Genomic DNA, 21,579 nt, shown 5'->3' on the forward strand with positions numbered 1-21,579 from the left:
TAATGCCTCTGAGCAGATGCTGGACCAGCGGTTCTCAACCTGTGGGTCCCCAGATGTTGTTGGACTACAACTCCCATCATCCCTGAGCTCTGGCCTTGCTAGCTAGGGGTGATGGGAGTTGTAGTCCAACAACATCTGGAGACCCACAGGTTGAGAAAGGCTTCTGGAGACTATTGTTCTGATGGAACCTCCAGGCCCAGAGGGAGTCTACCTTCATTCCCAGGTCCTTTGGGGCATCTCACCTGCTTCAGGTACAGGGCTGCTCTCCATCTTTTTAAAATGGCCCATCCCTGCGGCCTAATCCTCTGGCCCTGGGAGTCCTCATAAGGGAGCTGTTCCTGGAGGAAGAACTGCGAGGGGAGCGACTCCATCAGGCAAGGCCTCCTCTGCTTCTCAATGCATATTGTATTGTTTTATATACTGTGGCTTGCCGTGGTTTTATTGATTATAGTTTAGATATTATTTATTGTAACTGTTGAGTGGATTTCTGTTTAACTTTTATATGTTGATATTATTATTTTATACTATTTTAATGATTGCTGAATGTTACATTTTGATGTAGGTTGCCTATTTTAAAGTTACGTTTTATTATCACATTTTTGTACAGTGGTACCTCGGGTTAAGTACTTAATTCGTTCCGGAGGTCCGTTCTTAACCTGAAACTGTTCTTAACCTGAAACAGCACTTTAGCTAATGGGGCCTCGGAGCACGATTTCTGTTCTCATCCTGAAGCAAAGTTCTTAACCCGAGGTAATATTTCTGGGTTAGCGGAGTCTGTAACCTGAAGCGTATGTAACCCGAGGTACCACTGTATTGCATTAGATTGTTATAAGATGTACAGTGGCACCTCTGGATACGAACAGGATTCATTCCGGAGCCCCGTTCGCATCCTGAAGCAAACGCAACCCTCATCCGCGCAGGTTCCGATTCGCCACTTCCGCGCATGACGTCATTTTGAGTGTCTGCGCATGCGCGAGCGTCTGTGCACTCCGTTGCACAGTGCAACCTGAAAATGCTTAACCTGAAGCGACTTCAACCCAAGGTATGAACTGTATATTTTTTGTTTCTTCAGCTTGTAAACTGCCTTGAGTATTGTAAGATAGAAAGACGGTATACAAATTAAAAATTATGATGGTGAATCCTGCAGCCACGCTCTTCTGATATTAGCTTAAATGTTACTGTGTTATGCCTGTCTGGAAGGGGTTCTTATAAAAGTGTAACAAGGGTGAATTTATTTCTTTTTTAAAAAAAACAGCCCACAACATTTGGGGAATGCAAACTTACAGGATTTCAGCGATGAGCTATGCACAGACGAAGGACCATGTCTCCCCAAAAACTTTTGTAGGTTGAAGCAGTATAATAATAATAATAATAATAATAATAATAATAATAATAATAATTTATTATTCATACCCCACCCATCTGGCTGGGCTTCCCCAGCCACTCTGGGTGGCTTTCAACAAAATATTAAAATACAGTAATGCATCAAACATTTAAAGCATCCCTAAACCACCCTTATGCCATCCAGAGTACAACTAATATGCTGCTTTTTGTTTTCCGTGTTAAGAAAATCTCCAGCTTCCGTCAACAGTCCAGTTTAGCAGGTTTCAATATTTGCAAAAAACAAAAACCAACGACATTAAAATGCATTTTTCAAATGCAGCAAGACACGGGAAGAGAGAGCGTCTCAGGCCGAGAGAGGCGGAATAATAATAATTATTATTTTTATTCCAGCAAAACAAAATCCTAGCGGCAGACAAAGCCAGGCTAACACACAATTTAACACAGTGTCCCTGTTTAAACAATGCCACTGTTTACAAAGAAGGACCACTTGTTTCCTAGAACTAAGCTCTCCACAAATTAACTGTCCCCATTTGCCCTCTGGAGAGAGGGATATCTTTTAATTTGTTATTTCATTTTATAATGTTTAAACAGACCTGCGTTCCCCAGGGCCTCTGGGAGCCAAATCGCCGAGCCGAGGCCGATAAAGCATTCTTATTTTTTTGCGCACAGTCGCAAAGAACGCCGGCAAATTTGATACCCGCATCCAGCCTGTCTAGATAGGAAAAGGTTCCTGCACACAGTGGAACATTCCCCAAAATGAGCCAGGCATGAAAGGAAAGCAGGGAGAGGAGGGGAGAGGGAAGAAAAAGACGCTCCGTTTTATCAGACATTCCCCTACTTCAGAAACTAGGGCAGGATTGTCTATTGTTGGGGAAATAAAGAGAGGAAGATTAAAGGCACAGATAGTTTTGCTGACCGACTTTGGACAAAAAAGCAGGCTGTTTCTCCCCAACCGATTTGGCGCTAAGTTGCCAGAAAAACAAAAGCAGGTCGTTTTTACGATAGGCTCCTTAATGCAAGCGGAGCCGGCCTTTTTTAAAGGTGCACTATTTGAATTTCTGAGCCAATTCCCTTCCCACTCACTCAGAATAGTTCTGTCCGCCACTGCAAGACACAGACGAGAGATAGCACAAACCAGGGTGGATAAAAACCAATGATTTTTTTAAAATATATATTTAAAACTCAGATTTTAAAAAATTAAATTGGATTTTTAAAATAAATTTCAGAGGATAGTTTTCTCTTTAAGTTACATGATAGTCCAAAGGCTATTCATCAGGAAATAAGGATTTGTTTTTAAGTTCTTCATGTGTGCTAAAACTCAGTCTAAGTTGTTTTTAATTGTTTAACCACATCGGTTAATAAACATGGATACATATGCTATAATGTTATTGTTTGAGTTGAATAAATTGTTATTAAGGAAATGATTATTTTTCTCCTTCCAATAAATCACAGCAGAAAAGTTGTCCAAATGTAAAGGGTTGAGGGGGCGTTTTCTTAATTTGGAGTTCGCCCAAATAGGGGGCGTCTCATACACGAAAAAATACAGTAGATCAAATTTCTTATACAGAAAGACTCATTCTTGCTGGTATAATCTTAATATTTACCAACCAGATGAAGGTTCCGTTTTTGGAATAATACATTTTCAGAGTAGTTTTTACAGTTATATCAAAAATCACTGATTCAGTTATACTCTTAGAAATATATAGACCGATAACTATGAAATTATTGTGAGGTTTAATAAGTTAACTGTTTATATTTGGACAACTTTTCTGCTGTACCTTTACTGGAGAGGGGGGAAAGTAACCACTTCCTTAATAACAATTTAAACAATTTATTTGACTAAAACAATAACATTATAGCATATGTATCCATTTTAACTGATGTCGTTAAACAATAATGAAAAAAACCTTACACTGACTTTTAGCACACATGAAAAACTTAAAACAAATCCTTATTTCTTGAATAGCCATTTGGGATATAATGTAACTTAAATAGAAAACTGTCTTTAGATTGATTTTTCCTCCAAAAGCATATTATTTTAAAAATCTGATTTAAAGAAAAAAAAAATCCAATTTAATTTTTTAAAAAAATAAAATTAAAAATTATTTATCCACCCTGGGATCCACCCGCCATTACTCATAGCGGAAACCTTCACACATCCTTCCACGTAAGATCAGATCAAAAGAATCTTTATCTGCATCAGCCACGAGGTGTAGCAATAAAATAAAATACAATGAACTGCAGATAGAGGTAAAAACTATACAAAATACATTTTTGAGGTTTACATCAATCATCAGATAACAGATCTTACTCTAATTGCCCCTGCTAAATTTTTTTCTTGCAGTTTTTGCTGTCACCTGATTATCTTTCTTTCTGCGAAACGTTTCCTCTTCTCAGTTAGAACCCCATAAGATGTGTGGGCAGGGAAAGAGAAGCACATTAGTGCCTTCTATTAACTGCAGTGGGTGCCAAGGGTTGCAAAACACCAGGTCACACCCCGTGTGCGCATGAACTCAGGGCCAGATTCAGGTTTGATGAGGCCCTCAGCTCCTGAAGGTAATGGAGCCCTTTCTATGTCCACCTGTCCTTTGTCCACAACAGATTGTCCTGTTTTTTGTGCTGAATACAGTGGTACCTCTGGTTGCGAACAGGATCCATTCCGGAGCCCCGTTCGCAACATGAGCAGAACGCAACCCGCAGCGGCGCGTCTGCGCATGCTTCTGCGCATGCGGCGAAGAGTGGTGAAACCCGGAAGTAACCCTTTCTGGTACTTCTGGGTCGCCGCGGGACGCAACCTGAAAAAGCATATCATGACGCAAACGTAACACGAGGTATGACTGTATATGCTATATGGTAATTGATGGAGCTAATTGGTATCTAAATCCACTTGCACGTGTTGCCCTGCAACCAGTCCATGCAGAATGTAGGTACCCTATATATAGAAAGGAGCAAAGCAGTGATATTTTAGGGAGCAGACGGGGCCTATGACTTATATCTTAGGAGCCTGCACAACACAAAACACAAATTGTCACTGTTTTTGTTGTTGTTGAATATATGCTATATGGTAATTTATGGACCTAAAAGGTATCTAAAGCCATTTGCACATGTTGCCCTGCAACCAGTCCATGCAGAATGTAGGCACCCTATATACAGAAAGGAACAAAGCAGTGATATTTTAGGGAGCAGGATAGGCCCATGACTTACATCATAGGAGCCTACACAACACAAAACACTCTTGCTGTATGTAGGTTTTACTTGTTTTTTTATCTTATATTTTGGAAATGTACATCCAGGTGGTTTTTTTCTTTAATTTTTTGGGGGGCCCCAAGAGAGTTGGGCCCTAAGTTATAGCTTGTTTAGCTTATACATAAATCCAGCAGACAATGGAGGCAAACGCCTTTGCAGTGTTCAAAATCCGCCAGGCCCCAGGCGAATTTTGCACCCTGCTTTCTGCCCCTTGCGACCAAGCGAAAATCTCTGCCACCTGGGAGATCATTGGATCTGGACTGTTTTCACACACTAATACCCCACCCTGTAGAATTCTGTCCGTTGACCTGCACAATCGGAATGAATTTCGGGAACCAAAATGCTTTTTCTGCGCAGCCTTGAGCAGGAGCAGCGAACAACAATTGTTGCCACTTGTCTTCATTCCCCCCCATTGTCCTGCTCACAGTTGGTCTGTGTCACCATTAAGAAAAACAGGTCAGAATAGGCCTATATATATATATATATATATATATATATATATATATATATATATATATACACACATACACACACACACACACACACACACATATATATATATATATATATATATATATATATATATATATATATATGAACTTTCCTGGGATCAAGTGACTTTTCTTCTTTAAGTTCATAATCAAGCTCAAGGTTGCCTTCTGAACTAGCCGGATGTTTAACTGAGAACCAATCGCAGTCAGTCCATCATTTGAAAACTGACTTTTGAGCCCTCTTGCCCCAAAATGGCAACTAGACATTCCGTTTTGTCGACTATAACCCTGGTTTAAGGAGCCATTTGACGTCTGGGCTTATAATCTGTGGCTTATAGCAGTTTCGCCTTCGGGGATGAAGTCAAACCATTAGAGAGTGACAGCTGCGGCTATAGAGAGCGATATGAAAAATCTTTTAAAAATAAGAATTGGATAAAACGACAGGAAGGATTCGAAACCTGCGGGACCAGAGATTTACAGAAGATTGGAAGAAATATACGAACTGTTCGAAGAGCAACTGTACAGTGGTACCTCAGGTTAAGTACTTAATTCGTTCTGGAGGTCCGTACTTAACCTGAAACTGTTCTTAACCTGAAGCATCACTTTAGCTAATGGGGCCTCCTGCTGCTGCCGCGCCACCGCAGCATTTCTGTTCTCATCCTGAAGCAAAGTTCTTAACCTGAAGCACTATTTCTGGGTTAGCGGAGTCTGTAACCTGAAGCGTATGTAACCTGAAGGGTATGTAACCTGAGGTACCACTGTAATTAAGAAATTACGCTAGTAACTACAAGAAGTTTTGTAAGGAGAAATGTATGAAATATATTGAGATTTGAGAAATTGAGATTTGAGATAATGAGGAATGAGATTTAAATGTAATAGTGAGAGTAAGAAATGCAAATTAAGTGAACAGATTGGAAAGTTTTCAGATGTGATGGATGGAAGTCAAAAAAATGTATAAGACATAAAAGTATGTTTAGTTATTGTTGGAAATGATATGTTAAAAAACTAGTAAAAATGTATATATATATATATATAAAAAGAAAAATATTTTAAAAATAAATAGCCATTTGCCCCACCCACTTCTGCCACTGGCCACGCCCACCATCAGCATGCCATGGGGGAGGGGGCAAGGTGGTGCAGAAGGGACTTTGGCCAATCAGAAGCAGCCATTTCAATCTTGGCAGTTCTGCTTCTTTCAGAGGTACACGCCGCTGATCCTCAAGGGCTGGATGAGGCCCCAAGGAGGAGAAAGTGGATGAAAGTTCCCATGTCTTGTGCCAGTTGGCTGGGCACAGGAACTTTGCGAGGGAGACCATTCCTGCCAGCAGCCTCTGCCCGTCCCGTCCCGTCCCCTGCCCCCCATGGAGCAATCCCCAAAAGGGTTTCAATTGCCAGGTCAAATATTGTGCAGACCTGCTTGGGGAAAAGTTTCAAGGCGTTTGCGTGGGGTGGGGAGAGAAACAGAGGACAGAAAGAGGAGGTCGGGTTCTCCTTGCAGGGCGGCTGAATTCTGCTTTATATTTTAAGCCGTCGGTTCAGAGGGTCAGAGGCCGCCAGGGCTCCTCAATGGTCATCTTGCAATTTAGGAAGGCGGGGGAATTATGTGCTTGCCATTGCTCTTTCCAAAAGATGGCTGCTTCAACGGATCAGGCAGATATATTACAGTGGTACCTCGGGTTACATACGCTTCAGGTTACATACGCTTCAGGTTACAGACTCCGCTAACCCAGAAATATTACCTTGGGTTAAGAACTTGGCTTCAGGATGAGAACAGAAATCGTGCTCCGGCGGTGCGGCAGCAGCAGGAGGCCCCGTTAGCTAAAGTGGTGCTTCAGGTTAAGTACGGTTTCAGGTTAAGAACGGACCTCCGGAACGAATTAAGTTCTTAACCCGAGGTACCACTGTACTGTATTTCCCCGTGTATAACATGCCCCTGTGTGTAAGACGCCTCCTATTTTGGGGGACCCAAAATTAAGAAAATGGGGGGAGATTGCCCAGAGTTGTTGATATTTGGGGGGGGGGGATTGATGAGAACCGCTCACCCGCCTGAACAACGCTTCCTATCACACGCAACGAAAAGGCCACCAAACGTCTGACGACTCGCAGCCAGCGGCCGCCAAATCAAATCATTGCTGCAGCCACCACTAAACCACACTACCACCGCTGACGATCTCCAGCTGGCGGCAGCAACCAGTCACCCGTCCCCACACAGCACTACCCGTGTATAAGACGGCCCCAATTTTTAAGCATTACTTTTACGTAAATAATCCTCGTGTTATACATGGAAAAGTACAGTACAGTGGTAATAATAATAATAATAGTAATTTATTATTTGTACCCCGCCCATCTGGCTGGGTTTCCTCAGCCACTCTGGGCGGCTTCCACAGAGACCAAAAATACACTAAAATGTCACACATTAAAAACTTCCCTGAACTTCCCTTAAGATGTCTTCTGAATGTCAGGTAGTTGTTTATTGCTTTGACATCTGATGGGAGGGCATTCCACAGGGCGGGTACCACCACCGAGAAGGCCCTCTGCCTGGTTCCCTGTAGCTTTGCTTCTCACAATGAGGGAACTGCCAGAAGGCCCTCAGAGCTGGAACTCAGTGTCCGGGCAGAATGATGGGGGTGGAGACGCTCCTTCAGGTCTACTGGGCTGAGGCTGTTTAGGGCTTTCAAGGTCAGCACCAACACTTTGAATTGTGCTCGGAAACGTCCTGGGAGCCAATGTAGGTCTTTCAAGACCGGTGTTATGTGGTCTTGGCGGCCGCCCCCAGTCACCATACCTCGGGTTATGTATCCAGAGGGATACGTAAACTTTGGGTTGCGAATGCAGCAAACCCGGAAATGTGTACTTCTGGATTTTGCCGTGCGCACATGCGCAGAAGCGCTCAATCGCGCCATGTGCGTGCGCAGAAGGGCGCCACCTGGGTACGGACATTTTGGGATACGGCCGGACCTCCAGAACAGATCCCATCCGTAAATGGAGGTACCACATAATTTCTTTTTTGAACAGCAAGCCCTGCTTTCGGGAGCCGGGAGCAAAACAAGAGCTCTTCTACCATGAGTCGGCCTGGTCGCCGCAGCGGCCGACTCAGGTGTTTTGAAAAGGGAGACTCAAAAGCAGGTCACGAAGGTGTGTTTCCCACAGCGACAGGCCTTCTAAGGGCAACTGCTCCTGGGCATGGAGGCTCCACTATCCAGACGGGAGAGGAGCCCTTCTGAAGGGCATTGAGTTCAACAGCCTATCCTGATATGGGCTCCAAAGAGGACAAAGCTATCAAAATCTGGAGGCTGCCTGTCCGAGTTGGTAGCACAGGGATGGGGGGAGCCTTAGAAACATTGCTCCATCTACCATACACCATCTACCTCTATAGGACGCACTTTCCCCCCTCCAAAAATGAAGGGGAAATGTGTGTGCGTTCTATGGAGCGAATGCAGACTTTCGCTGAAGCCTGGAGAGCGAGAGGGGTTGCTGCGCACCGACCCCTCTCGCTCTCCAGGCTTCAGGAAGCTATCCACAAGCCTTCGGAGCACGGCGGAAGTTCCCGCCGGGCTCCCACGGCTTGCGGATAGCAGCCTGCATCCCGAAACCTGGGGAGCGCTGCACAGCGCACCGCGGGCTTCAGGCAGATATCCGCAAGCCTGGGGAGCCCGCGGGAGTGCCCACTGGGCTCAGAAGGCTTGCAGATAGCAGCAAGCTCCGGGAGCGAAGGCAAAGTTGCGCGCAACCTCGCCCCCGCTCCCGGACCCGTTCTGGGGGCTTACCCCAGCCCCGCGGCTATAAAGGAACCAAGGCAGCGAGCCGGATCCATCCCGCTGGCTGTCTTGGCTTCTGCCAAAGCCGCGCGCAGCCTCTCCCGGCTGAAGAGGTTGTGCATGGCTAAAGAGGAAGCCAAGACAGCCAGCGGTCTCGGCTTCTTTGCTCTTTGGGGCTGGGGGGGGGGGGATAATTTTTTTTCTTTATTCCCCCCCCCAAAAAAAACTAGGTGCGCCCTATGGTCCGGTGCGCCCTATAGAGCGAAAAATACGGTAATTCAGTTTTGTCAACACTGGCTGGCAGCAGCTCTGCAGGGGTCTGGACGGGGGGAAACACTGACTTACCTGCAGATGGCAGGTTTTTTACCTGAGACCTCCGGCACGCAGAGCTGATGCTTTGAGCCACAGCCCTCCCCTTTTAAAGAAAAAGCCCGGTTCTGAATCAAGGGCTGAATTAAAATGCAAACAAAGATGGGCTTTGGGTGAGTCAGACCCAGAGGAAAGCAGACAAGGGGTCGCTCCCAGCCTCAGATAGTGAAGACGCCAGAGGTTGAAGCTGGGACCTTCTGCAGGCGCAGCAGGTACTCTAACCACTGAGCTACAGCACCTCTCTTCCAAACAGAGCAAGATTCCAGTCCACATGAGTCTGAGGACATAGCTCTCTGACTGCCCTGCCAGGAGATTTCAGGGACTGAGCCTGGGACCGTCTGTGTGGGAAGAGACTTGTCATGTGATTAAACTGCAGGTGCTCCTCCAGCTAATAAAGATCATAGATATTACAATAATAGATATTATTATTATTATTGGCAGAGAGCTGCAAGAACACATCAATCTGGCCCAGAGGCTGCCAACTGGCAAAGGCCAGCACGAAACGTAAAGCTTTTCGCCCTCAAAGGATGCTAGATTTAATTACCTGCACACAGCAATAAGAGACGCAACCGGCTTCCATAAGACTTATTTGCATCTGCTCACCGGTGCCAACAGAAAGCTAATTTGTTTTTCGATAGGCAATATTTGAAGCTGGCAAAGAGAAGGGCCCTGAAGGCGTAGGATGCTGAGCCCAGGATCCTGTTCCCACAGGGGCCAAGCACATGCTGCAACTGGAACCCCAAAAGCATGACCCAAAGCACATAAGCAGCACTCTGTCCAAATGAGATCTATTGTCTCCAATGGTGAATTTTGCAAATTTTGCAAACTGGCAGCTGGCAACCAAGAGCGGCTGAGGGCTCTTGACTTTAGCGCCTGGTGCAGTCAAGGTAGGACCGGGGGGGCAGGGCGGGGGGAAACAAAGGTAAGGAGCTCCGTTCAGCAGAGACCCCCCAATCAACGCAGTGCTAGCCGATCACATTTTGAAGTAATGCACACCCATCTCTTAAAACTGATTGGGTAAACAAGATTGCTGGGCTCAACAGGGCCCTCATCCTGACAAGGGGCACTCATCCTGCCCCAAGGAGGCTCTCCAAAGCACCTGAGCCGATTCCGCAAGCGCCGCTCCATCGAGAGGCAGTGTGGCGTAGTGGTTAGAGGACCGGACCAGGATTCGGGAGGAACCAGGGTTCAAGCTCGGCCATTAAGCTCGCTGCGTGAGCCCTTGCGGGGCCCAGGGACTCTCCCTCTCAGCCTCGCAGGGTTGCTGTGGGGATTAAATGAGGCAGTGGAGAAACCACGCTCTTTGAAGGAAAAAAGCAGGCTATCAAGGCAAACCGATCGGTAAAATCCCAATAATAGCCATTTGAAGTTGCCTTACCTGGAGGGAAGGGGAGAAAGGACACCTAATGGCCTTTTTCAGACATGGGAGGTTTAGGAGTGCGGAAAAATCCATACACAAAAAGCTTTGAAACTTGCCCTTCGGGTATTTTCCTCTCTCTCCCCCAACCAAGATCAGATGCAAGCAGGTAACTGAAGCCAAATCCATTAAGAGCATTAAAGCCTTACTGCGATCAAAGGTTTGCCACCCACCCAAGCACAGCGTATGCTCAAGAAAACCGTCCTGTTATTTATTACCCGCGTCCAACAGATCTGCCACCAACTACTTCAAAAAATGCCTGCTTCTCTCTTTCTTTTTGCAGGGAACTCTCCAAACACCCAGGGACACGGGTGGCGCTGTGGGTTAAACCACAGAGCCTAGGGCTTGCCAATCTGAAGATCAGCGGTTCGAATCCCCACGACGGGGTGAGCTCCAGTTACTCGGTCCCAGCTCCTGCCAACCTAGCAGTTCGAAAGCACGTCAAAGTGCAAGTAGATAAATAGGTACCACTCTGGCAGGAAGGTAAGCGGCGTTTCCGTGCGCTGCTCTGGTTCGCCAGAAGCGGCTTAGTCATGCTGGCCACATGACCCGGAAGCTGTACGCAGGCTCCCTCAGCCAATAAAGCGAGATGAGCGCCGCAACCCCAGAGTCGGTCACGACTGGACCTAATGGTCAGGGGTCCCTTTACCTTTACCTCCAAACACCCACCCACACCTAAGACATAAGCACCAGAATTCAAAAGCATCAATTCTTTGGCGATCAGCCTTCTTTATGGTCCAGCTCTCACTTCCATACATCACTACTGGGAAAACCATAGCTTTAACTATACGGACCTTTGTTATACTAATTCTGGGTGCTCACCATTGCATGTCGTATTTTAATGGCTGCTACACAAAATTTACAGGGACGCGGGTGGCGCTGTGGGTTAAACCACAGAGCCTAGGACTTGCTGATCAGAAGGTCGGCAGTTTGAATCCCCGCAACGGGGTGAGCTCCCGCTGCTCGGTCCCTGCTCCTGCCAATCTAGCAGTTCGAAAGCACATCAAGTGCAAGTAGATAAATAGGCACCGCTCCGGCGGGAAGGTAAACGGCGTTTCCATGCACTGCTCTGGTTCGCCAGAAGTGGCTTAGTCATGCTGGCCACATGACCCGGAAGCTGTACGCTGGCTCCCTCGGCCAATAAAGCGAGATGAGCGCCGCAACCCCAGAGTCAGTCACGACTGGACCTAATGGTCAGGGGTCCCTTTACCTTTACCTCCAAACACCCACCCACACCTAAGACATAAGAAGAGGCTGCCAAGATCAGGCCAATGACCCCTCTAGGCCTGCCTAGGGCTCTTACAGTGGCCAAATCTCCCTGGGAACCGTGACGCCAAGATAGACTGCCCCTGGGCGTGGAGGCTCCATTAGAACGTGAGAAGAGGCCTTGCTGGACCGGGACAAAACCCACCATCCCGTTCTCACGGTGGCCAGGCAGTTGCCCATTTAGGGAAGGCCACAAGCAGGACCTGGGCACAAGAGTTTTTAGAAACTAAAAGATAAAGTGCGAGATTGGCTTCATTATTATCAAATAAGGGAGGCGTATAACTTGGACAAAAAAATTGGTTTCCAGGTGGAAAAATCGAAATTGGAAACAGAACTGTTAGATTCCAAAACTAAGATATTATCAAGAATGTATAACTTGCTGTTGAAATGGAACACTCAGGATGAAACGGTAAAATCTGCTATGATAAAATGGGCACAAGATGTTGGACATAACATAATGTTTGCTGACTGGGAACAGTTGTGGACCACAGGTATGAAATTCACGGCATGTAATGCCTTAAGAGAGAATATTATGAAAATGATATACAGGTGGTACATGACACCAGTCAAGCTTGCAAAAATATATCATTTGCCCGATAATAAGTGTTGGAAATGTAAAGGAAATGAAGGTACATTCTTTCACCTTTGGTGGACGTGCCCAAGGATTAAGGCTTTCTGGGAGATGATATATAATGAAATGAAAAAGGTATTTAAATATACCTTTCTGAAGAAACCAGAGGCCTTTCTCCTGGGCATAGTCGGCCAATTGGTACCAAAGAAGGATAGAACTTTCTTTATGTATGCAACAACAGCAGCAGGAATTCTCATCGCAAAGTATTGGAAGACACAAGATCTACCCACCTTGGAAGAATGGCAGATGAAAGTGATAGATTATATGGAACTGGCGGAAATGACTGGCAGAATCCGAGACCAGGGAGAAGAGTTGGTGGAAGAAGATTGGAAGAAGATTAAAGACTATTTGCAGAAACATTGTAAAATTAATGAATGCTAAAATGATGCTGGATTGAAATGAAGTGGCTTTAGCAATAAGGTTAAAAAGAATATGTAAAAATGGACTGATAACTAGATGAAAATATAAAGTTATAATATGTTAAGATATAGAATTAAGATAAAAACAAAGAGGGAAAGGATTTGCTGAATTAACTATGTGAATTGGAACACAAAAAAGGGAGGTGCGAGGAGGTCAGGAAACAAGTAATTGAAGTATAAGATACGAAATGATTGATCTGTTCTTTATTCTTTCATGTATTTTGTATTTTTCTTTGTATTTTTGTATCTTTTTTCTTTTTTTATTATTATTCTGTAACTTTCTTTTGTTTGGAAAATTTCAATAAATATCTTCAAGAGAACCGTCCCCTCCGGTGACTTCATCAGCTTCGTTTGCTCACCTTTCCCCTGAAGCAAAAAATAAAAAGACCCAGATGCTGCAAGCCTTACTCATAGTTGCCCCATCCTAAGATCACTTCTTAGAAATCACCTTGCCAACAAAGGTCCGTATTGTTAAAGCTCTGGTTTTCCCAGTCGTGATGTATGGAAGCAAGAGCTGGACCATAAAGAAGGCTGATCACCGAAGAATGGATGCTTTTGAATTCTGGTGCTGGAGGAGACTCTTGAGAGTCCCATGGACTGCAAGAAGATCAAACCTCTCCTTTCTGAAGGAAACCAGCCCTGAGTGCTCACTGGAAGGACAGATCCTGAAGCTGAGGCTCCAAGACTTTGGACACCTCATGAGAAGAGAAGACTCCCTGGAAAAGACCCTGATGTTGGGAAAGATGGAGGGCACAAGGAGAAGGGGACGACAGAGGATGAGATGGTGGGACAGTGTTCTCGAAGCTACCAGCATGAGTTTGACCAAACTGCGGGAGGCAGTGGAAGACAGGAGTGCCTGGCGTGCTCTGGTCCATGGGGTCATGAAGAGGCGGACACGACTAAACGACTAAACAACAACAACAAGATCACTTCCACACCAGGGGTGCTGGGAATCACAGCTCTGTGAGGGGGGAAACTACAGTTCCCTGGATTATTTGATATGAGGCCTCGGCAGGGCTGGCTTACCCATAGGCGCTAGGGGTGCGGGGCACCCGGGTGCCAGGCTCTCAGGGCCGCCAGGCCAAGAGTCCGGGGCCGATTTTTGGAGTCCAGGGAGTGAAGAGCCAGGCAGAGCCCTGCAGGTTTTTCTGCTGCCCCCCCCAATTGGGGGTGCTGGGCAGTTTTTTGTACCCCAGGGACTCGGGTGGCGCTGTGGGTTAAACCACAGAGCCTAGAACTTGCTGATCAGAAGGTCGGCGGTTCGAATCCCTGCAACGGGGTGAGCTCCCGTTGCTCAGTCCCTGCTCCTGCCAACCTAGCAGTTCAAAAGGACGTCAAAAGTGCAAGTAGATAAATAGGTACCCCTCCGGCGGGAAGGTAAACGGCGTTTCCATGTGCTGCTCTGGTTCGCCAGAAGCAGCTTAGTCATGCTGGCCACATGACCCGGAAACTGTACGCCGGCTCCCTCGGCCAATAAAGCGAGATGAGCGCCGCAACCCCTGAGTCAGCCACGACTGGACTTAATGGTCAGGGGTCCCTTTACCTTTACTGCATATGCCCTGGGGAGAGTCACTACTGAGGATCCCCTGTGACTCAGCTCGGACCCACCAATTCCGTGTTCTGGGCCGTTTTGTGATGTCCCACTTGAGGTCAGATGGGCCCTCTCTCCCCCTGTTGAATTTCTGAAATCCAATGAATACTTATTATTATTATTATTATTATGGCAGGCTTTTATACTGGAGAAAGCGTAACCACCTATTGGTGGCTAGGGGAACTGCAGCATGACGACAGCCTTACAATTTTTGTATATAGGCAGAAAATAATTTTGTACATCCTTCTTCGGAACATGGTTGGTCCATACTTGGTTGTCTTTGCTGACAGCTTCTCAAAGACCATGCACCACATTGAGAGACTATATATACAGTCTGGCCAAGCAACGGCTGGTTTTCAGAGAGCTGACAGGCTGAATGTTTCCAACTGCCTGTCACAGAGAACTGATTGCCTGCTAGCTGCCAATAATTCAGCCAGCCTACAGTCTGGACGAAACACAGACACCTAAGGATATGGCCAGGTATTCACTAAAATGTGGAGGCTATGCCTGGCTGTTTGACTTGAAAAAGGGTTTTGGATTTATTGGGAGTGCAGAAGACATGTAAGAGTAGAAAGATAACCTCGCAATTTCCACAAATTGTGTAATATGGATTTGTAATTGTTTATTTTACGGGATTGTTCTCTAAGGTAAGGACAGGCATATTGAAAGATTGATGATAGTAAAGACTAGTCATTTTGGGTGTTACCTAACTAAATTCTACTTAGACTCATTAATCGACAGTAATTAGGCACATGAGTCGGATTAACACTGCATCCAACCCAGTGATAATGATTATTAATCAGACTGCTATGGATATGGAATGTGGATAAAAATGGTATACTGTGGACTTAAATCCTTAAGATGAGGGTTTCTTGTGTAAAGGATGCTTGATGGTTAATCATATAATAAAGATTTGTCATTATGATAAGTAGGGTAACCACAACAAATCCGTTTTGGAAACATTTAAGAATACAATGTTGCATTGTAGGAAATTTGCACAGTATAAAATCCAATAAAAGAAGAGGAGTTCGTGCTAACATAAAAAATAAACAAACAAGTTGCCCCCTGTAATTGGAAAACTGGGTGGCTTGCCCTTGCCAGTTGCTTCAGGAATCTTCTATTTCCTTGCTAAATTCTGCCAGGTTCTGGGGTGCAAAGCCCAGTCTTATCAAGGTAAATTCGGGATCCACGCAGTCCAGGCTTTGAAATCAGCAACAGGTCACAAGAGAAACTTCAGTGCACAGCTCAGCCTTGCCAATAATAAGGGCAAGTAATGAACGGCAAGCGACGGTAAACCCCAAAATCACTTACCCTAGAAAGCAATGGATAAATCTTTCAAGGAAACCGGGTGTGGGGGAACTTTGGCCCTTCAGAGGCTCCCAAACTACAACTCCCATTAGTGCCAGCAAGCATGGCCAGGCGTGAGGATGGGAAACGTAGTTCAGCGACACCTTGGAGGGCCAAAGGATCCTTGCACCAAAGTAAATAAATGCACAAAACAAAACAAAGCACTCCCAAGGGCAGGCACCCCCAAACTCGGCCCTCCAGATGTTTTGGGACTACAATTCCCATCGTCCCTGACCACTGGTCCCGTTAGCTAGGGATGATGGGAGTTGTAGTCCCAAAACATCTGGAGGGCTGAGTTTGGGGGTGCCTGCCCGAGGGTGACTCCTACACAGAGTAGACCCGGCGAAGCTAATAAATGCGGTTAATTTCAATCTACTCTGAATGGGAGTCCGCTGAGTGCAGCCCCACGCCATAAAAAAATGAAGTTATGGCCTCAGCCTGCGCAGGCCTGAAAGCTAGCAACTTTGGGGAGTTCTTTAATCCCGCAGCGGAAACATTTTTTTTTAAAAAATGCTAGTCCACGACTATGATTTAATCCTACGCGGCGACTGGGCAAAGGCTGTTGCACGCCAATATTTCTGTTTTTTAACCCAGCCATTCGGAAAGTTAGAAAAGCAAACAGAGGCTAGATTCAGATGTGCCATATTCAAACGCATGCACCGCTCTACTTTCTGAAAACCCCGGAAGGGAAAGGCCTTAAAAAACAACACCACAACTATCGGTTTAGTTTGGACAGACCTGAGGGTGCCGCAAATGTACTTTCGCAAACAGAAAGGAAGGGGGGGGGGAGACAGGCCTGCCATGGCCACACTCAAGAGGGGGGAGATTTTTCCCCACCCAGATCAAGGATCATTAACTGGTTCCTGGATGCCAGGGTGCCCTCGATTTGCGGGGGGAAAGTTGCACACATACACATCAGGGTGGCAAAGATTTGGTGTAGGCCTCAAAAAGGGAGACTGGCACTTCCTGGATCGAAGCAAAGAGCGGAAGAGAGAAGGAAGGCAGACTTTGGGGCAGGGGTCGGCAATCTTTTTCAGCAGGGGGCCGGTCCACTGACCTTCAGACCTTGTGGGGGGCCAGATTATATTTTGGAGGGAAAAAATATGAACAAATTCCTATGCCCCACAAATAACCCAGAGGTGCATTTTAAATAAAAGGACACATTCTACTCATGTAAAAACACGCTGATTCCCAGACCGTTTGTGGACCAGATTTAGAAGGCGATTGGGCCGGATCCGGCCCCCAGGCCTTCGTTTGCCTACCCATGCTCTGGAGGGAAAGACAAACTGATATCCTACAGCGATGAAGCACACTTTGGAGAGGAATGCCAGGAACCTCTCCCAAACTCTGCGCGGTTATGTGTAAACATGGCTTTAAGACACAGGATTCTTGGATAAAGCTGTCAGAGAAAGGGCCATTATGGCTGGGACAATGGACCCCATAAATCAGGAGAGAAAAGAGAGAAGGGAGATGCTAGCAATGCTACAAAGGGTGGAAATTTAAGGGTGGGGGCACCGAACTCTCGCTGTCCTGCCCCCCTCTTCTCCTCCCCACTTTCGCTGAACATTTACTAGAAGGGAGTTCTCGCCCCAGCCCCAAAAAGTGTCCGAAACAAAGTCTATTTCCTCCTTGCAGCCTAGAGAGGGGAGGAAAAACAGTCCCCAAGTGGGAATAAAGTGGGTCAGACAAACCCTTTTTTCTGGAAATAAACACATTTCTCTTCCTTTCATCTCCAAAACACACTTCCTTCAAAAATAAAAAGGTTCAGCTCTACAAAGTACCTTTCAAACTTTTTTTATATAGATGCAAAAAGGTTTGGGGGGGGGGAATGAGGTGGGGATTCTTATAAATTGGGGGAAGGGAAGAAAGCCCTGGAAACCCCCTTCTATAATAGGATTCTGGAGGAAACAGGGTTTTTTAATTAAAAAAAAAGGAGAAGAAGAATTCTTAATTTTCCGAGAGAGAAAAGAGAATTACCTCCGGGGTTCTTCCTCCCGCAAGTGAATCCGAATCGTGTGCAATGTGGGGTGGATGGAAGTGTGGGTCGATCCTGGCTGCCCCCACCCCCACGAAAAAAAATCCCTGGATGGAAATTAGTCATTGGGAGGCGGGGGAGGTAGCGAGGGAGGGGCGCCCCGTGCAAAGGATCCGCCCCATTGCCAAATAACAGTTTAGCCATTCAAAGCCCCGTGCGCCGAGCTCCGAGGCCCCGATCCCGCGCGCCTTTACTTGCGAGTAAGCGCCGTTAGGCCCCGCGGGGCTTCCTTCCGAGCAGACGCGCCCTTTCCTCCGGATCCTGGAGCTCCAGGGCTTCCTGGTGCAGGGCCGCTGAGCCCGCTTACTCCCGAGTAAGCGCGCTCCTGGAGTCCCGCGTCAAACCGGCCGGCGGCCCGCAGGCTTCGCCGGGAGTTTAGTCCCCCCTTTCCAAACCGCAGAGCAAGCCGGGGTTACTCTAGAGTAAAGGCCGCGCCCGATCCGGTGCGAAAACGCTCTTTAAAAAGCCAAAATTCCCGGTAAGAGGAGCAGATGCGCTATGCCGTAAGGAGGTGCAGACGCCCCGCGATTAATGCGTGCGCCCTTAATGGCGATGGGTCTACTCCAAGTATATCTGGATTGCAAGAAGAGCTTTTGCCATGCCTACTCGGAAGCAAGCCCCGTTGCCTTCCATTGAGGCTTACTCTCGAGTAAGCGGCGTGAGGATCGCAGCCTGCCTCGGCCCCGATCCGAAACCAGACACCCCCCCCCAAAAAAAAACAACACTCCATGAAATGAATGGAGATGAGTCTCCTCGGTGAGTAATACATACTGGAAAGTGCCCAAGAGTATTTTTCCTTTAAACCGGGAGTGGCGACGGCGCGGGGGGGAGATATCGATCCGGTTTATAGTCTGTTTACATGACGGAAGAGAGAAAGCGGGAGAAGAGTTGGGGCGAGGAAAGGGGAATAAATGAGGGTGTGTGTGTCCCCCTCCAAACCTCACCCTACCAAACAAAAAACACACACAAAACCTCCCCAAATAATTAGGAATCAACTCGCCTTTGGCGCAGCGCCGCCGAAATGGAAACGCGCAAAGCGGAGCCTCGCCTGGAGCCACAAAAGTTACTCATGACACAAACCTCCTTCCGCTCGCCGTTTCCTGAACCCGGAGCAAGGGGGGGGACAGGATTGCAAAGAGAGAGGAGGGGTTTTTTTGGAGGGGGGGGTTGAAGAGAAGCTCGTGGAAGGAAAGCAACGTGGGGGGAAGAAGGAAAGAGATACCCAACTTGTTGCAAAACATCAGGGCGCACAGAGAAAAGACGAGGGATCCACTCACGTTTTGCACCAGGAAGTCTAGCAGATCTCTGCGGAATTTCCCCTTCTCTCTTTTTCTTTCGGGGGGGGGGGTTGTTCCTGGTTTAAAATAAAAAGAATTGGGGGTGGGGGTGGGAGGTGAGGTTAGGGGGCGCAATCTCTCTTTCGCTCCTGCTCCTCCCCTTTGATCCAAAGCGCGCGAGGGGGGGGGCGCTGCTGCTGCTGCTGGGAAGGGGCAGAAAGTAAATAAAAAGTAAAAAGCAGCCTTCTTTTTTGGGGGGGGGTTGCGCGCGTAGTGGGGGGGGGGCTTGGGAGTTGTTGGAGAAATGACGTTGCCCCGGGACGGATCAGGTTAGCAGCCCCGCGCGGTGCTGGCCTGAGCCATTGGCAACATTAATTCGATATCGCAAAAAAAACCACCACTTTTTTTTGGGGGGGGGGGAATAGCCAAGCCTTAGCAATCGAGGGCAGAGCCTGGCACGGCGCGTCCCCGCGCCACCCCTCCCCCTCCATCCATCTCTCTGGCCATCCACTGACTCACCCACTTTGCTGGCGGGGGGGGCGCGCGGAGGGGCGTGTTGTCCCACTTTGGAGGAGGGGGGAGGGAGGGGCCTGCCCGTCCCTCGGAGGGTGGGTCTCTCTCTTTCCGGATTCCGGGTAGAGCCCCTCCTACCCAAGGAAGGGCTCTTCTCTCTTTTTCCCTCCCCCCCCCGCACTTTTCTTTCTTTTTTCTTTCTTTCTTTCTTTTTGCAAAAAAAGGAGGTTCTCTCTATTACTCGCCTGGCTCACCACTTTTGCAAAAGAGCTGGTGGAGCTGGAAAGAAATTGGGGGGAGGGAGAGAGAAATGGGAAGGGGGGACCCCAATTTTCCCCATTGCTCCCCCTTTCTTTCTTTCTTTCTTTCTTTCTTTCTTTCTTTCTTTTTGCAAAAAAATGAGCTTCTCTCTTTTCCACGCCTGACTCACCAGTTTTGCAAAAGAGCTGGTGGAGCTGGAAAGAAATTGGAGGGAGGGTGAGGGAAATGGGGAGGGGAACCCCAATTTTCCCCATAGCCCCCCTTTTCCTTCCTTCCTTCCTTCCTTCCTTCCTTCCTTCTTTCTTTCTTTCTTTCTTTCTTGTTGCAAAAAAAAGGAGCTTCTCTCTTTTCCACGCCTGACTCACCAGTTTTGCAAAAGAGAGGTTGGAGCTGGAAGGAAATTGGAGGGAGGGGGAGGGAAATGGGGAGGGGGAACCCCAATTTTCCCCATAGCCCCCCTTTTCCTTCTTTCTTTCTTTCTTTCTTTCTGCAAAAAAAAGGAGCTTCTCTCTTTTCCTTTTCTGGACTCACCAGTTTTGCAAAAGAGAGGATGGAGCTGAAAGAAATTGGAGGGAGGGTGAGGGAAATGGGGAGGGGGGACCCCAATTTTCCCCATTGCTTCCCCCCGCCTCTCCCACGTGGCTAAGGAGACCCCGGGTTGGACTTGCCGCTCCAGAGGATAAGCAGCTTGGCGCCGGAGTCAGAGCGTTGGTCCATGTAGATCAGCGTTGTCGGCACTGGCTGGCAGCAGCTCATGGGGGGGGGAGAAGTTGGGGAGGGGGGCAAAGCTCACCCCACCCGGTGCCTAAGCTGCCCCAGGTTGAGTGACGCTTCAGAGGAGTGGCGGAGGAAGCGGACTTTGTGAGTGTGTTGGTGCAGCGGTGCTTGCACGGGCTGGCAGTATCTCTCATGGGGGGGCAGAAAAAGAAGGGGGCAACGCCCGATTCCCCCTCCCTTCACTCCAGTTGGACTGCTGCTTCGAGTAAGATGAGTCAAAGCATTGCTTCACCTAGTTCAGCGAGTCTGACACGGTCTGCCAGCAGTTCTCCAAAGTTTCAGGCAAAAGGGACTTTCTACCAGCTGAACCCAGGACCTTGGGCAGGCAAGGCTGAGGCTCTGCTCTGCTGCTGACCCACAAGATAACACCAGAAGGTGACTCGGAAACTGCAGTTAATCCAGAATGCGGCAGCCAGACTGGTGACTGGGTGCGGCCGCCGGGACCATGTAACACCGGTCCTGAAAGATCTTTATTGGCTCCCAGTACAGTGGTACCTCGGGTTACATACGCTTCAGGTTACATACGCTTCAGGTTACAGACTCTGCTAACCCAGAAATAGCACCTTGGGTTAAGAACTTTGCTTCAGGATGAGAACAGAAATCGTGCTCCAGCGGCGCAGCTGCAGCAGGAGGCCCCATTAGCTAAAGTGGTGCTTCAGGTTAAGAACAGTTTCAGGTTAAGAACAGACCTCTGGAATGAATTAAGTACTTAACCCGAGGTACCACTGTACGTTTCCAAGCACAATTCAAAGTGCTGGTGCTGACCTTGAAAGCCCTAAACCAGGCATAGGCCAACTTGGCCCTCCAGATGTTTTGGGACTACAACTCCCATCATCC

At 47.5% G+C, this 21,579-nt stretch overlaps 1 protein-coding gene across 5 annotated transcripts in view; it reads right to left on the reverse strand.

Moving 5' to 3' along the window:
• Positions 1-21,579, reverse strand: part of CERS2 (ceramide synthase 2) — a 62,380-nt gene that overhangs the window by 28,211 nt on the left and 12,590 nt on the right. Inside the window, exon 1 of one of the 5 annotated variants that reach the window (XM_053368789.1) lies at positions 19,192-19,279. The exons of 1 other annotated variant lie outside the window; for it this stretch is intronic. Coding sequence is in view for 1 of the 4 variants with exons in the window: in XM_053368788.1 (XP_053224763.1) it covers positions 18,915-18,985 (71 nt within the window). In the remaining 3 variants the exon portion in view is untranslated. Of the gene's footprint in view, positions 1-15,843; positions 15,866-17,856; positions 17,962-18,914; positions 19,031-19,191; positions 19,280-21,579 lie in introns of those variants that run through there. 3 more of the 5 variants (XM_053368788.1, XM_053368790.1, XM_053368787.1) reach the window with 3 other exon arrangements.

The sequence above is a fragment of the Podarcis raffonei genome, chromosome 16, assembly GCF_027172205.1.
Source record: "Podarcis raffonei isolate rPodRaf1 chromosome 16, rPodRaf1.pri, whole genome shotgun sequence".
NCBI lineage: Eukaryota > Metazoa > Chordata > Lepidosauria > Squamata > Lacertidae > Podarcis > Podarcis raffonei.